Source organism: Cnephaeus nilssonii (genome assembly GCF_951640355.1).
Source record: "Cnephaeus nilssonii genome assembly, chromosome: 18".
Taxonomy (NCBI): domain Eukaryota; kingdom Metazoa; phylum Chordata; class Mammalia; order Chiroptera; family Vespertilionidae; genus Cnephaeus; species Cnephaeus nilssonii.
In genome coordinates this window covers 33,313,161-33,330,569 of record NC_137089.1, presented here as the reverse complement: position 1 = coordinate 33,330,569, position 17,409 = coordinate 33,313,161, and the positions used below count along the sequence as shown (strand labels likewise).

The window sequence follows — 17,409 nt, the reverse complement described above, 5'->3', positions numbered from 1 at the left end:
ACGTACAGTTAATCCAGGCTGTATGTGTCCAAGTGTGCAGTGCTGAGTTCTGACATGCGCAGAGACTTCTAGAGTTTCTCCACCACAATTATGATCTGGAACTGTGTGACCCCCAATTTCTCTTGTACCTTTTGTAGTCAGCCCCTTTCCCTACCTCCCAGCCTCTGAAACCATTTATCTGTTTTCTTTCCCTACAGTTTTCCCTTTTCCAAAAGACTATAGAATCATCGAGTCAGGAGCCATTTGAATTTGGCCTCGTTCACCTAATATAAAGCATTTGAGATGTAGTCTTGTTGTTGCATGTATTCAAATGATGGCTGAGTACTGTTCCATGGTTTTGCTATGGCACACATTGCCTATCCATTCACCAGTTGATGGACATTTGGGTTTTCTCTACTTTTGGCTGTATGAACAGTGCTGTGGTGAACATGCGTGTAGGAATGTGTGCATGGACGTATGCTTTCATTTCTCTCGGGTAGGTAACTGGGAGCAGGATTGCTCGGATGGCATTCTAAGGAATTTCGTTTTCATTTGGTGTGTTCATGGGGTCCATGGGTGTATTTTAAGCAGAAAGATCCTCAGGACAGTGAGCGTGGGGTCAAACAGGAAGCAGGGAGAGGATGGGGAATTGTTGCCTTTCTATCCCCGGTGGCAGACACTACCATTTTCATCTCTCTCTTCAGTGGAACAGGTCTAGGACCGTGGTCGGCAAACTGTGGCTCTCGAGCCACATGCGGCTCTTTGGCCCCTTGAGTGTGGCTCTTCCACAAAATACCACGGCCTGGGCGAGTCTATTTTGAAGAAGTGGCGTTAGAAGAAGTTTAAGTTTAAAAAATTTGGCTCTCAAAAGAAATTTCAATCGTTGTACTGTTGATATTTGGTTCTGTTGACTAATGAGTTTGCCGACCACTGGTCTAGGACATAGTAATGCAAACACTCTATTTTTGTTGGTGGACCACTTCTCCCCATGCACCATGACATAAAATCACCTTCCTGGACTAAGTGGAAATGAAAGGGATCACCATTCATCTATAATAATAGAAGTGTAATGTGCACATTGACAGAATGGTCGAATAGCAGAACAACCGTCAGGACGACCACGCTATGAAACGCACTGGCTCCAGGCCAGCCAAGGCGGGTGCCATGCGATTGGTTGGGGGGGCCCCCACCATCACCCCACGATCGCCCAGCAGTAGGAGGCCCAGGCTACCCTCTGCCAGGCAATCAATCGGGGGGCGGGGGGGGGGGGCCTCCACGGAACCAGGGTGTTTGGTGGTGGTCGCTGGCAGCGCCAGGCCCATGCGGGTGCAGGCAGGTGGCGGGGGGAAGGAAGGCCTACCCTTGCACGAATTTAGTGCATTGGCCTCTAGTTTATATATAATCTAAGGATCATTAGTGCTTTCCTCATGCCTTTAATTACTCTTATTTTCCTTCTTTTCCTTTTTATTTACTCTTAATGTCTCAATCATGGCATGGCAAGAGAAGTAAGGGTTTCAAATGCAGCCAGTCATTTCCGCCCCCCCCCCCCCCTTCTTTGCAGTTTTGGAAAAGGATAAAATACTTGTAATGGCAGTGATTTTTAAAAGACAAAGTTTAATATAACATAGACAGCTTCCTCCTAAACCATTTTTTAAAAATCTACAACTAAAAAATTAATTCATTCCAGTACCCTCTAGGTCTACTTTGAAATATTATTGACATGCTTTAAATAAACTGAAAATTAGAAGCACAGGGTTTTCCAGTTCAAAGGAAACTAGTCATTTGTACATGAGAAAACTGAGGCTTAAAGAACTTGAGAGAGTTCTCCCCAGTCCCGTCACAACCATGGGAACCTTTTGTCGTTTCGGCAGCAGGACCACGGTCCTCCCAGGACAAGAAGAAAGAGATCTGTGTGTTTTTATAATTGGGAAAAATTGCCTTGGGCTTTTTATACATTGAAAAATTAAAATAGTCATGATAGGACAAAACCTGAATTTTGGAGAAAGGAGCTATTAAATAGGAAGATTTATGAAAAGATGGGACAGTACTTTCTTGGTAACGGGTGCTTTGAGATTTTTAATATTTGATCTATTTTTGTGATGAAATGGAAATATTTTGACACTAAGATCCAGTGTGGCTGTTTAGCGGGCATATTATTGTAATGTTGACTATTTTGGATGTCCTGAACTGTCAACAGTCTTTTTTTTTTCCTTATAAATAGTTAATTTTAACTTATGGCATGGGAAATGTATTTGGGGAAACGGAGGGTGCTAGCAGTAAAACCCCCTGCTCGGATGCACCCAGGCCCCGCTGATCCTGTTGGCACTGCTGACAGACTCTCCTGCAAAACCAAAATGAGCAATTGAGAGACGTGATTGAGTGCTGAGAGGACGAGATCGCTCCCATCCTATAAACCCACATCTCAGTCAGAAGTCACTCCATGTTCCATATCCTCGGCATGCATGCTAATGTGTAATGACACACAGTTGAAAAGGCCCAGTATCCCCTATTTTCAGCCTCTGTGTTAGGCATTTATATTTTTCAACACTGGAGGGCCCGAGGGTTCAGGAAGGGGAGAAGAGGAAGGTGGAATAAACAGAAAGGCATAGCAACTTTAGAAATTCACAAGGAGTGAAAGAAAGGGAAGGCGATCAAAGTGTCAGTTTATTACTGATGAGAGCTGATTTAAAGGACGGGGCTGAGATGAGCAGGAATAATAGGTTTCTTAATATTGACCCCTGGAATTAGACATGCTCGCCCCTCCAGGCAGCATGGGACTGCTCTGCCTCTCCTGTGGGGGACCCCTCCCTGTACAATGCTCAGGGCCTGGTGTTTGCTCCTGGGAGGAAGAAGGGGGATGGCACTCACCCACACAAGCTTGCCCTTCCCCCAACTCAGTAGTCAGATTCTGTGGGGGAGGAGCTAGAGGCGGAGTTTCCTGGGAACATCCCTCCTTCAGAAACCGTGCTGATAGGAAGTGAGTGTCCCCTTCCTCCTGGTAGAGGAGAGAGGGGGATATCAAGGGATGGGCCCTTTTGGAACCGCAAGGGCCACATCTGTGAAGTTAAATTTTCTGTATCTGGGAAGTTGAGAGAATAAAAGGAGACATAGGTAAAGCTCTGGGTATCGCGACTGGTTTGCTTTATGTTTGGTTTGCTTTAAGACAGCAGAGGAAATGCTAAAAACAAAAAACAACAACAAAAAAAAACACCCAAAAAACAATTCCATGCAGTCTTCTATATGGATACTTCTACATGTTCCTTCTTTGCCCTATTTTATTTGTGATTTGGATAACCAGATAATGATGGGACCATTCTCTGAATCAGGGTAAATATAAGAAAGATTTGTGAGGAATAGTGAATTCCATTTCTGACCTACTGAACATGAGATATCCACGCCAGAAATCATAGGCACTTGGATTTATGATTTTTGTAATGCAGGAGAAAATGAACTAGTTAATTTGCAACTCAGTTTAGAAATTAAGCAGGTAAACCCCTTTCGAGTGCTGGAGACTGACCTTTGAGAGCACAAGATCCCAGGAATCGGCAGAGGGCAGGAGCCCCTGAGGAGAGTGGGCAACACAGAAGTCAAGGAGAGGGACCACTTCAGGAAGGAGGGAAGCGTCAGTGTGTCAGATGCTGCAGAGGGAGCGGGTCAGGTAGGACAGGGAAAGAAAACAAATGAACATGTCGATAAGGCCATGGGCATTATAGCTCTCAGGTAAGGAGCACTTACGATATGCCAGGCACTGTGCTATTGTATTTGCTCATGTACAATATCAATGCAATTCTCAAACCACTACCCACATTTACAGATTAGGGGGAAATGAGAGTCACAAAAGTTTAGTACCAGCTTGACTCAGGTCACATAGCTAGAAGGTGACATAGCTTAGACTCGCATCCCTGCCATCTGACTTAATACTGAGCTCCCCTTCTTTCTGGAAGACTTGCTTTTGCCCATGTGTGGGTGGAGCATTGTGGGTTGAGAGGGAGGCAGGCGTGAAGGGAGGGGAAAGAGAGGACAGCAAGTGGAAGAGGGTAGGCTGAGGTTTGCCTGGCTTGTTGGTTGGTTTGCTTTATGGTTGGTTTGCTTTAAGGCAGCAGAGGCTTCTGCACTGTGAAATGGTGAGAGGGGCTCAGAAGAGAGCCGGAGCGTGGAGACGTTCAGGGAAGAGGTAGAGGCAGCGGGCAGGTGTGCGTGTGTGCGTGTGGAGCGGGTAACCTTGGGAAGGAGAACCCCTCCTCTTCCGTGACAAAAGTAAAATGAAAAATAAAAACCTCTGTTTTCTTTCAGTTAAGAAAAAGAAGCCTAAACTATTAAATAAATTTGATAAGACTATTAAAGCTGAACTTGATGCTGCAGAAAAACTCCGTAAAAGGGTAGGTTGATGTTTTTGTTTTGCGCAGAAACGTGCAGTGATTAATTGTTAAATAAACCCAGGCATTACTCTTGATTTGTTTAAAAAAAAGAAATGTTCAGAGAAACAACCTTTGAATAGAGTGGGTTTTCCCCCAGCAACATCAGTTTTGCATGTGAAAGGAATCAAATGAAAAGAAAAATTGCAGCTGTGATGGCCAAATAGCAATAGAACTTACCTTCAAGCCAGCTGACTTGGGGGTCAGCCCACTCCCATCACATTCTAGTCCTGTGGCTTTTGGGCAAATCACTTGGCCATTCTGAGCCCCAGTTTTAAAAAATGAGAATAATAATCATACTTCCTATTTGGTTTTTTGGTAAAGATAAAATGAGACTAGGGGGGAAAGCATCAATACTGTCAAGTACCATGTAAGTGGAGGTTCTAATTTCATAGCACCTCAATCCAAAAGAAAAAATAGGTAAGTCCAATACTCAGGGTAGTTACTGTTGGGTTAAAAGGCATTAGGTTTCGCATTCTTCTCACTTGGGGTTAACCTCAGGCACCTCCAGTTTTCAGGGTGGCTTTTATGTTTTGCTTTGTTATCAGTTAATTTGAAATATTATTTACATTTGTTTCTAGATATTACAGTGGTGTGTTGTTGTTGGGTTTTTTTGTCTGTTTTCATTTTTGTTTTTTGTTAACCTTCACCTGAGGATATTTCCCCCGTGATTTTTAGAGAGAGTGTAAGGGAGGGAGAAACATTGATGTGAGAAAGACACATTGATTGGTTGCCTCCCACATGCACCCCAGCCGGGGCCCCGGGAACAAACCTGCAACCCAGGTATGTGCCGACACTATACCACTGAACCACACTGGCCAAGGCTAGATATTACAGTTTTTTAAAACTGTGAATTGACACAGATGGAAGTTATTTGTATTCATATATATATATATATATATATATATATATATATATATATGAATTCAGACAGGAATGGAGAGGGAGAGAGAGATAGAAACATCCATGATAAGAGAGAATCATTGATTGGCTGCCTCCTGCACGCCCCCTATGGGGATCAAGCCTGCAACCCAGCATGTGCCCTGACCGGAATCGAACCCGGGACTCTTCAGTCTCCAGGCCGACGCTCTATCCACTGAGCCAAACCGGCTAGGGCTATTTGTAGTCTTAACTCTGTCATATTCATCTAGTTATTGGGCCAGATATTTATTGTATGTAATGACATCTTCATTTAATAATCTACTTGTTCTGCATGGAAATTTCTCTTTCTCTACTCTGTACTTGAATTTATACTCAGTGTAATGCTCCGTAGTTTTCCTGTAATATCCTCTTTCTATCAGTAGACTTTGGTTGCAAGAAAGGGATCTTGGACTGTAAGTAAATAAGCAACCACAATAAAAAAGAAAAAGAAAAAAAGAAAAGAAAAACAAGTAAGAAACTGACATGGGACAAGAATGTGCTTCCCACACATTTATTGGGAATGTACCAGCAAGTATGAAGGCTTCTGCATTACCCTCATTACCAGCCAATAAAAACACAGTAATATTCCAAAGAATATTGCAGTCATTGTCCACTAAATTAACCCCATGGAATGATTTCTGAGTCCATCCTGTTCAACTCTATAAAATGAAGCCATCTACTATTTTTAGGAAATTTGCATTTCTTAATAGAAGTGAAGCAGGAATCCTCTTTTTCTATCACCTTGTTTGGCATTCTCCACTTCCTCTGTATTAAATGCCATCTATGCACATGTGGAGTGCCTGTTAATAGGTGACTCTGGGGATAAAGAACAAACAGCTTTAGAGAGGATTTGGATGTAATTATAATGCATGGTGACGTCTCAGTTATCAAGGGGCAAATAGGTCAGGGGGACATAAATGTGCTGGAACAATCCATGGAGTATACTCTGATTTTTGTTTATTTGGAGAAATTATGATGCTTTCCTTAAGGCGCACCCTGTATCTATAACAGAATAAATAAAGGAGGAAGAAGTGGCCACATAGGCTATTCTTGCTTCTGAAACAGCGAGGAGCCAAATTATTGACTGAATCATCAATTATTGACTAAGTCTTTTAGGGTTGTTTTACAGCTGGCATTTTCAAACTAGAGGCCCTATTCACAAAATTCGTGCAAGAGTAGGCCTTTCTTCCCCTGGCTGTGGGCACCGGCTTCCCTCTGGCACCCGGGACCCGGGCTTCTCTCACAGCCCTGGCTTCATCCGAAAGGTCATCCAGAAGGACTTCCAGTCTAATTAGCATATTATGCTTTTATTATAGATGATACAACGGACTCCACTGGAAGAGCAGGGTCCCAGCTGCAGGGTTGTGAGGGAATTGCCTTGCAGCCACAGGCAGCTAATGCAGGATACTTAGAAAAAAGTCACAGAGAAGAAGATACTTAACATGAATTCTTCATTCCTTAAAATCACTCACAGAAGAAATAGAGCAGTGGTTTTAAAAATGAACTGTTATCCAAAATATACAAAGAACTCGTAGAATTAAACAATAAGAAAACAAATAATGATTAAAAAAAACAGATCTTAACAGACACCTCTCCAGATGACAAGCATAAGATGCTCCAAGTCACATGTTATCAGGGAAATGAAAATTAAAACACCAATGAGATACCACTGCACACCCATTAGATTGGCCAAACTGATCACTGACACCAAATGCTGACAAAGTCGTGGAACAACAGGAGCTTTCATTTATTGCTGATAAGAATGCAGAAGAGCACAGCCCCTTTGGAAGACAGTTCTGTGGTTTCTTACAAAGTAAACATACTGTTATCGTGCAATCCAGGAAGCCTGCTCTTTGATATTTATTTATCCAAAGGAGTTTAAAGCTTACATCCACATAAAAACCTGTACATGGATGTTTTTAGCAGCTTAGTTCATAACTGCCAAAACTTGGAAGCAACCAAAATGTTCTTTAGTAGATGAATGGATAAATTAACTGTGTTACATCGAGACAATGAAATAATACTCAACACTAAAAAAAAAAAAAAAAAAAAAAAAGGAATATCAAGCCATGAAAAGACATGGAGGAACCTTAGATGCATATTAAGTGAAAAAAGCTAATCTGAAAAGGCTGGCTACTGTATGATTCCAATTGTATGACATTCTGGAAAAGGCAAAACTATGGAGACATAAAAGGATCAGTGGTGCCCTAACCGGTTTGGCTCAATGGATAGAGCGTCGGCCTGCGGACTCAAGGGTCCCAGGTTCGATTCCAGTAAGGGGCATGTACCTTGGTTGCGGGCACATCCCCAGTGGGGGGTGTGCAGGAGGCAGCTGATTGATGTTTCTCTTTCATCAATGTTTCTAACTCTCTATCCCTCTCCTTTCCTCTCTGTAAAAAGTTAATAAAATATATTTAAAAAAAAAAAAAAGGATCAGTGGTTTCCAGGGGTGAGTGGCAGGCAGGGGAGAGGGGAGAGGGATGAATAGGCAACTCGTAGAAAAATTGTAGGGCTGTGAAACTACTCTGCATGATACTATAATGGTGGATACAGACCGTGTGCATTTATATTTTAATCTAAACCCCTAGAATGTGCAACACCAACAGTGAACCCTAAGGTACATCCTGGACTTTGGGGGGTGATGCTGTGTCAGTGTAGGTTCATTGGTGGTAACAAGTGTATCCCTCAGGTGCAGGGTGTTGATCTGTGCTTGTCTTGGGCTCCGGGGCATATGTGAAATCTCTATATTCTCTCCTCTCGGTTTTGCTGTGAACCTAATACTGCTCAAAAAATTAATACTGTGAGAGGGAGAGCAGATTTGAAATAGTGATACAATTACTTCTGACAATAAATATAACTTAGAGAATGTGATCCTGGCTTGATTTAGCTCTACATCCAAGTCCTCATTTACTCTGCATTAACCTGCCTGTCTATCAGGTAAGAGACTTATCTGGGATGCTCCCCATTATCTTGTGCTGGCACACACATCCTTCACACAGCACAGTAACGATCATCATCATCATAATAATAACAACAACAATAATAACAGGTAACATTGTTCAATGCTTTCTGTGTTTGTAGACATATAGTCTTGTCTACAAGCACTCTGTATGTTTTCGGATTTGGCCTTGACAGCAGCCCCACAAGATCGTCAAGGGCCTTCACGATCCCCATTGAACAGATGAGGCACCCAAGGCAAAGTCATCAGCTACTTGTCTTAGGTCACACACCTTACAAGTGACTCACCCGTCAGCCTGGCTCCGGGCCTGCGCTCAGAACCACCGCACTATGCTCCTGTTTCTCACCAGCCCTCAGTGCCACTGATGGCCTGTGAGAGGGTAAAGGAACCCTCCTTCCACGATGTCTGGGTAAAGGAATGATTGTGAGGAACTGTAGCAGGCAAGCTGTCTTCTGGAAGTAGGTGGAAGTAGCAGTTGGTGGGCCGTACAGTTTGCTTTGCACAGCCATACTGTGAGGTGTGAGAACCCACTCAGTAAGCGGCAAACACATAGAAAAAATCAGTGAGTTTGCATTTACATGTGGACTGAATGGATTTATCAATTTATAGGCAGCTGAGGGCCTGGGAAAGTTGAACTCTGCCTTTATCCCGTGGCTCCAAACGTCCTAGACCTGCTGCTTCTGTTAGATGCCAGGACATGTGTGTGTGACCCTGTGGAACGGTGCTGATGGAGTGGGTGGGGAGAGGGCTCCTCGGCCCTGTGCCAAGACCCTCACCTGTGTACCTGCTGCGCATCCTCTGTTCCTTTCTCTGCGGTGGTGGTCAGAGACCTATCGCGGGTGCTCGGCCCGTCTCCTTAAGGACCCATGTGAGCCCTGGGAGGGGTCCCATGACACAGAGGCAGCAAGGCACTGCAGGCAACCAGATGGGCCAAGTCAGCCCTGATGTCCAATGGGTGACCGGAACCACGGTCACCGGGCCCTCGCATCCTGCATCCTTATGCCCCACCTTTTCCCCAGGTGCTTCCGACTTCTCATCACAGACCCAAGACAGTCTAGCTGCCAGCAGTATTTTCCCCCAACTTAAAACCTAAATATTTTCTTTAAGAATGCATGTAGGAATTAATACAGATAGAGGGAAAATGCAATTTCTTTTAAAGAAGACTCATATTCCATTTGTCATGTTTCTGTCTTTTAAGAGATAAAGTATATTTATGTGCATTTCTAGTTTTATGTTTCCAAAATACAGTTAATTTTTTAAAAATCTTAGATAAAACTGACTTTTAAACTCAGAATGGAGTCCAGGAAATGTTGACAGAATTACTTGGTGAATATTTAATAACTGTATTGAACTGCATTGTGCATTTGAATTTATTGTATTTATGTAATGATCTCTTCCTAACAGGGAAAAATTGAGGAAGCAGTGACTGCATTTGAAGAACTAATTCGTAAATACCCCCAGAGTCCACGGGCGAGATATGGGAAGGCACAGGTATTTTAGAACCCTTCAACTTAGATAATTGTGGGTGATGTCCTTGTGTTCTGTATAATTGGATTTCTGGTCGCCCACTATTTGCATTTTCTTTTTCCCTTCTAACTTTTATACAGAATCAATTTCTCATGCATATGCACAAACTCAAGCAAGAAATACTGTTTTAAATAAGACAATTAATTATTGCTGCTGTGTAAAGCTGAATTTAGAAACATTTATTCCCCCACTTCCTTCAAGCCCCCACCCCCCACCCCCAGTATGGCATCTCTGTGATTTTGAAATGAAAATGAAGAATAACACTTTGGTCATTGATTTCCCATCACCCTTCCATTCCATCCCATTTAGACCCACCATATAATTTTCACATTAGGCTCCTGAGAGCTTTTAAGAACCTCAGTTTTATAATGAGAGGTTGCAAGTGTGCTTAGGAAAGACTTTCAAACTATAAAAGGGAATATACTTATGTTCTCTATAGTTTCTTCCAGTTGGCTTCTTTCTCTCCAGCTCCCTCCCCGCTGTCTCCCGCTCCCACCGTCTCTGTTCCTATCGGACTTTCTCCATCGTTCAGCTCCTCATTCCATGCAGCTTTCCCACCTTCACCTGTAGCTGCATAACCCCGCGGTGCCACACCCTGTTTGGGCGCTGCGATTGTCACGGGCTCTCCAGAGGTCTCTGTCCTGGTGGGTCTTGTATTCCAGTGGAAGACATTTTAAAAGTTACTCAAATTATTTAGTGAAAACCCACGATATGCCAGGCCCTGTTTAGGCACTGCAAGATGCAGCTGTCAACAGAACATGGATGTTTATTGTAACGGCAGAGACAGTGCATGAGACAAATGTGTAAATGTATACGCCTGCTAGTGGTGAGTGCTAAGGAGAAACAACATAAAGCAGAGAACAGCACTGGACGTGCGAGGAGATGAAATACGGGATAGGGGGCAGGGAAGGCTCTCCCGAAGAGGTGACATTTGAGCAAAGCCCTGAAGGTCTTTATAAATACTAAATGTATATTCGGAGAATATTACAAAGTGTTAAAAATCAATATTAGATCCTCTGACATAATAAACATGCCATAAGAAAAGAAGGGAATGGGATAAAGAGCGCACCTGTTAAGATTTGGGGGCTGCAGGTCATGTGACAGGGCAGGCAGCACTTCAGATCAGGTGATCAGAAAAGGCCTCGCTAGGGAGGGACAAGTGGCTGAGAGGAGACAAGGTTGTGGAAGGAGCTGACGGGGCAGAGGGAGCAGCAGGGCAAAGGCTGTGGTGCAGGGAGGCATACGCTCCAGGACAGAACAGAGGGCCGCGGAGGGACAGTGAAGTAGGACAGGTGAGGCCAGGGCCTCACGGGTTGCATCTTCTATGCACTGGGAAGCCACAGGAGGGTTTATTGGAGGCCTTTTGCATGGATGTGACTCTATTTTCCTTTTTCATAAACTTTGTTGTGGTTGCTGGGTGGAGAATGGATGATGAAGGCAAAAACAGAAGCAAGAATAGGAGACTATTGCAGGTGCACTGGAGATGCCGTGGCTCAGACTGTGGTTATGGCCGTGGAGATGGGGAGCTGGGCTGAGGGCAGAGCTGGAAGGACTTGATGGGTTTAGCTGTAAGGTCACAGAAAGAGGGGATTCCAGGATGAGTCTGGGTTTCTGGTTTGGCCAGCTGAGGAGAGGATAGAGGAAGATTGGTAGAGGGACAGGCTTGGGGTGGTACAAAATAAAAAATTTGATTTTGGTCCTGCTAAGTTTGTGATGCCTGTTAGACAGTCAAGTGGGCATGTCAAGTAGAACCCTGGATTCATGGAGTCTAGAACTCAGGGTGAAAGCCAGGGCTGACATACACGTGTCAGGCCGTGAAGGCCCTGCCTGGTAGCTGGAGATTGATTCTCAGCCCTGCTGGGAAACAGCAGGTGCAGAGCTACCAAAATACTCCAGACACAGAGGAGCTAGCAGCACCCCGCCGGAGGGAGGGAGGGCAGTGACTGACGTGTGACACTCACACAGGAATTCACACATTCACGGACAAAACAAGTATGTTTTGCTCTGAACTAAAGGTGGCGACCACTCAAGATCCAGATGCTCAAATTCTTCTTCCCATTGAAAATGTATCAATGAAAGTTTAATGAATTAAGGTTATCAAAAATGAATGCAAATAAATTCCTCTTGTCCACGTTACCTACCAGGTTTAGCAGATAGCAGCTGTATCCTTTTTGTAAATGAATCTGGTCAGTAATCCTGCCAAATTGCCAAACTGTATTGCTGTTCAACCAGAGAAAATGTGTTTCCTGAAGCTCATGCCCATTGAAATAAGTGATGTCACTGGTGTTGATAGTCATTTGGTTGAGGAAAGCATATTAACTAGGGAGAAGATGATTGGTGCAAATGATAATTAAATTATGGCAGGAATGCTTTGTGCTTTAGAATGTTTCTTTATATGTAGTATTAATTATGGATACCAAAATCCAAATAAATGCACGAATTTTTACATGTGGTGATTGCTATGTTTGCATCCACATGTAACAGTAGAAATTTGAGATTTAGACCTCAGGCAAATTATTATTTTTTTTATCTCTAAGCTATTATGCTGTAAAGTGTTACTGATATTTATGTATTGTGACATAAAGTAAAATTTAGGCATGTTAAATTAAATTTTAATAGAATAATTTAAAGGAAATTTTAAATGCGTAGGAATTTTAAAAACAAAAGTTCAAGAGAGATAGATTTTTTTTTTAATTCTTATCCAGGGACATGGTCAGAGTAAGGAAGGAGGATGGGGAGGGAGAGAGAGAGGGACAGAAGGAGAGGGAGAAGGAGGGAGAAGGACAGGGAGAAACATCCTTGTGAGAGAGAAACATCAATCTGTTGCCTGGCAACCTTTTGGTGCACAAGAAGATGCTTAACCAATTGAGCCACTCCAGCCTGAATAAATGATGACTTTTTCATTCTTTATTAGCAGATTATATAATTACTTTAGCACATCGCAACAAATTTTAAAAGCTTGGCAATATTAAGTTAAATACAAATTACAGTATGAATAATTTCTGAAATAGCAATCCCATTCTTTGGGTCACTGTGAAAATAAATTTTGACTACGTTCTCTGAACATCAGACACCAAATCTTAGGTTATAAACTCAATTCACATTATTCTCTTACACGAACCATTAATGTCTCTGAGGCAGAAAATGACACATCTCCTAGGAAAGTTAGATGGGTTTAGTCACTAAAAGGCTTGACAATGTCAATGTCCTGGAACCAGTGTTCAGTTCCCTGTGCGTGGACAGAGCCTGACTCCCAGAAAATAGTTGTGGAATGAATGAATGAACTGATGGAAGACCAGGAATAGGGGACTGGAGACCTGTCTGTATAATGTTAGTATATAACATGATATAAATCACCATCAATCCTAGTATATATTAGTCTCGTTTTCTTTTTATATTCTTTCTTGCCTGTAGCTTAATAGCTAACTTTTCTTCATATTATTAAAATAACATGTTGTATTGCTTTCCTTTGTTTATTTTTTATTTCTTGATAAAGAGAAAACTTTCATCTGTTTTGAATTATTTTTAAAGCACATACAAAAGTTCACTTTTCATGAATATCTTGGGTGATTATAAGTATTCCTTGTCATGGGACATTTATTCAGTGTGGGACTTCCTTTAGTGTGAAGATGATTTGGCTGAGAAGAGGAGGAGCAATGAGGTACTGCGCAGGGCCATCGAGACCTACCAAGAGGTGGCCAGCCTGCCCGAGGTCCCCGCCGACCTGGTGAAGCTGAGTTTGAAGCGGCGGTCAGACAGACAACAATTTCTAGGTAAGATGGAAGAAGCAAAGTTAATTCAGTCACATAGGCCATGCTTTTACCTTGCAGAGCCTGGGTGCTCTTAGAAGAATCTAGTTACATGGAAGGAAACCTGATTCCCAGAACTAATTTCGGATCATTTACCCGACTGTTTCTTAGACTGAAATAGAAATCCCAACCTTGATCGTTACAAAGATGCCGATGCTATTTTTACCGCCCCTCCCTCCTCACCCCACTCCACCCATTTTAAAACGGAGGTCAATCGGAGGCTAAGAGGCTGAATAATTTGCCTAAGGAGTTATCACTAATAAATGAATAGGTCTAGAATAAAAAACTCTTCCTGTCACGCCAAATCTCTTTTCTCTTAAACTAGAACAGCCTGGTGCATGAAGGTTAAAATGATCAGTGGGGCCATTTTTGTAGAGGAATATTAAGAGTTTTAGGCACTCTAAAATTTTCCTTGTAAGGTTTGACTCTATAGCAAGGAAAACGTTAGAAAAAAAAAATTTTTTTAAATCACAAAGTGCTTTGAAAAGAGCAGCATAAAGCATATTATCTGCGTGACCCAGGCTCCCGGAGCCGAGGCAGTAAGACCGGCTGTAACCTCCCTTCATTATCGCCAGGCTGTGGTCCTCTGCCTCCTAACACGTAAACCGGGAAGGAAGAACCTCAGCCCATGCTAAGGTGGGTGCTAGGCTGGCTGGGTCACTTACATGAACGAATTATCGACGCCACTGGGAGAGGCTCATGTAAGTAATATTCAAGACAAAATGACCCTTTCATCAGCTGTCTGAGGGGTGGAATTAAAGGTCGTCTGTCCCTTTGGTAGATGACAAAAATCTCTGATAGAAGGTGACCCAGATGATGATTAAAAACAGAAGGACTGGTCAATTAAACTTACATTCCTAAGCATCCATTCAGGGGAAGAAAAGGTGGAGGAGGCAAGGCTGGGACTCAGGTGGAGGCACTTGTGTTGGGTGCCACGTCAATGTGACTGAGCTGTCCTCTTGCCTCAGACTCCAGTATGGCATTGGTTACTGATTTGGTCCTTAAATTTTTGATGTTTTGTTCATCATAGATTTTTACATTAATTTCGATATTTTAAAAGAAATACATAAAAATCACTCCTCTAGATTACTGAATTTTGGGCACGCTCTTGAACTTTGGTGCCTCACCTGCCTTATGCTAGTGCCAGCCCTGGGGGAGAGAGGGCCTCGGAATAAAGCTAGCCCTCTTCCACGGCAGTCTTTCTTAGTCTCTTCCCCTGAGTGAGAAGGAGGCTCTGTGAGGAGGGATTGTGGCAGAAGATGTCAGTGAAGGGGACGCAGGGGCAAAGTTCACCCCCAGTGGAATAGGGTGCCGTGATGCAGAGTGGAAGGGATGCAGGAGGGTGGCAGCAGGAGGGATTTTCACCTCGGGCTTTATAGTGATTAATAGGGGAAATTCAGAAACAGAAGAAATGGCTGACATTAGTCTAGGCTGTTGGGGGACAGAAGGGATACTGAGTCAGACTTGTCAGTGAAGGAATGAATAGCTGAGCAAAACCATCCCAGCTTGGCCAGCAATGGGGAGCTGGCCTCGGACAGATTGGTGATGTTTTGTGCCCAATATTTTATCTGCTAGCGGGGCATTAGCTATTGATGGTCCTAAATGCTCGTGGCTAATATTCAGTATGTGAGCAACTGAGCTCTTTAGGTAATTAAGTGTGTCATGTATACTAGTCTTATTTTGCACATTTTCTCATACTCAGTGTGTCTTCCCAACTTCAGCAAGAAGTAATGCCAATTGGCCCCAGAAATTTTAAATTGCCTTCAGATAGCCTTAAAAATGAACTGAAGCTAGGGTTTCCATGACTCACGCATGCGTAGCATCCTGCCGTCCAGCAGAGGGTCCCATAACACTGGATGATGTCTCCTTTGCTGAGTGAATAGGTCCTCACCTGGAGATGAAGACACTCGTCATTGGAAACAATGTCAGCAGGGTACCTCCGGGCCTCTTCAAGCTCCACACAGGATGCTAGACCCCGAAATCAGTTAGATTTTTAACTTGTTCTCTATTCATAATTTTAAAGTTAATCGTAATAAACAAAAAAATCTCAGTAAAACTTACTTTTACAAGGAATTGGTAACGGCAACTTTCTTAAGACTGAATTTGATATAAAAAAGCAAATGCTAATGAATTTAGAAAATAGGAAGGTCTTTATGTTGTTTCCTTTTTTTGTTAAATTGGGGGAAGATTGGTTAATATGATATAGGTTTCAGGTGAGGGTTTCTATGTTATGATATATGGTGATGGGAGAAGATTTGAATTTGGGTGGTGGGCACACAGGGATGTCTTTAGAGTGTTTATAATCAGTACTAGAGGCCCAGTGCACGAAATTCGTGCACGGGGGGGGGTGTGTGTCCCTCAGCCCAGCCTGCACCCTCTCCAATCTGGGACCCCTTGAGGGATGTCCGACTGCTGACATCCCTCTCACAATCCAGGACTGCTGGCTCCCAACTGCTCATCTGCCTGCCTTCCTGATTGCCCCTAACCACTTCTGCCTGCCAGCCTGAACACCCCCTAACCACTCCCCTGCCAGCCTGATTGATGTCTAACTGCTCCCCTGCCAGCCTGTTTGCCCCCGACTTCCCTCCTCTGCTGGCCTGGTCCCCCCCAACTGCCCTCCCCTGCAGGCTTGATCACCCCCAACTGCCCTCCCCTGCTGGCCATCTTGTGGTGGCCATCTTGTGTCCACATGGGGGCAGGATCTTTGACCACATGGGGGCAGCTATCTTGATCTTGTGTCAATCTGCATATTACTCTTTTATTAGATAGGATAGAGGCCTGGTGCACAGGTGGGGGCCAGCTGGTTTGCCCTGAAGGGTGTCCCAGATCAGGGTGGGGGTTCCCTTGGGGCATGGGGCGGCCTGGGCGAGGGGCCTGTGGTGGTTTGCAGGCTGGCCATGCCTCCCGGCAACCCAAGCGGAGGCCCTGGTATCAGGGGTTTATTTATCTTCTACAATTGAAACTTTGTAGCCTGGAGCAGAGCCAAGCCTCCTGCTCACTTTGTGGCGGCAGCCATTTCTGTTGGGGTTTATTCACCTGCTATAATTGAAACTTTGTAGCCGGGAGTGGAGGCCTAGGCCAGCCAGGGCAGGTGGAAAGCTTGGCTTCCTCCGTCGCTGGGGGCAACCCTAGCCTGCTCTCTCTAGCTCTGAGGCAGGCACCATTTTTGTTAGGATTTATCTTCTATAATTGAAACTTTGTACCCTTAAGCAGAGACCAGGGCTGACCAGGGTGTGCAGAAAGCTTGGCTTCCTCTATTGCTGGGGAAACCCAAGCCTCCCTCCTGCTCTCTTCATGGCCATAGACATCTTGGTTGGGTTAATTTGCATAATTGCTCCTGATTGGCTGGTGGGCATGGCTTGTGGATGTAGTGGAGTGATGGTTAATTTGCATATTACTCTTTTATTAGATAGGATTATATTTAGTTTCTATAAGAGATACTGTTGCAACTGCATGATGAAATCCTAATAGGTACTTAGCCATCCATATATAAGAGTCGGATTTAAGCTGGTCTTCTGGCTTCAGTGAATAGTCTGTCTTGATTTTAGTCTCACTATAAAAGTGTACATAATCTGTTTTTATTTCTATTGGATTTTTTTTATTTTCCCACCAAATCAGGTCACATGAGAGGCTCTCTTGCTACACTTCAGAAATTAGTTCAACTATTTCCTGATGACACTTCCTTAAAGAATGACCTCGGAGTGGGTTACCTGCTGATGGGAGATAATGAGAATGCCAAGAAGGTTTATGAAAAGGTGAGCAAGCTGCAGTCTTCTGTTAACTACATCAAATTATTTTG

At 43.6% G+C, this 17,409-nt stretch overlaps 1 protein-coding gene across 1 annotated transcript in view; it reads left to right on the top strand.

The window, feature by feature from the left end:
- Positions 1-17,409, top strand: part of ASPH (aspartate beta-hydroxylase) — a 166,209-nt gene that overhangs the window by 118,138 nt on the left and 30,662 nt on the right. The window contains exons 15-18 of the mRNA XM_079796054.1: positions 4,273-4,358; positions 9,679-9,765; positions 13,424-13,574; positions 17,229-17,365. Of these exons, the coding sequence (XP_079652180.1) occupies positions 4,273-4,358; positions 9,679-9,765; positions 13,424-13,574; positions 17,229-17,365 (461 nt within the window). The remainder of the gene's footprint in view (positions 1-4,272; positions 4,359-9,678; positions 9,766-13,423; positions 13,575-17,228; positions 17,366-17,409) is intronic.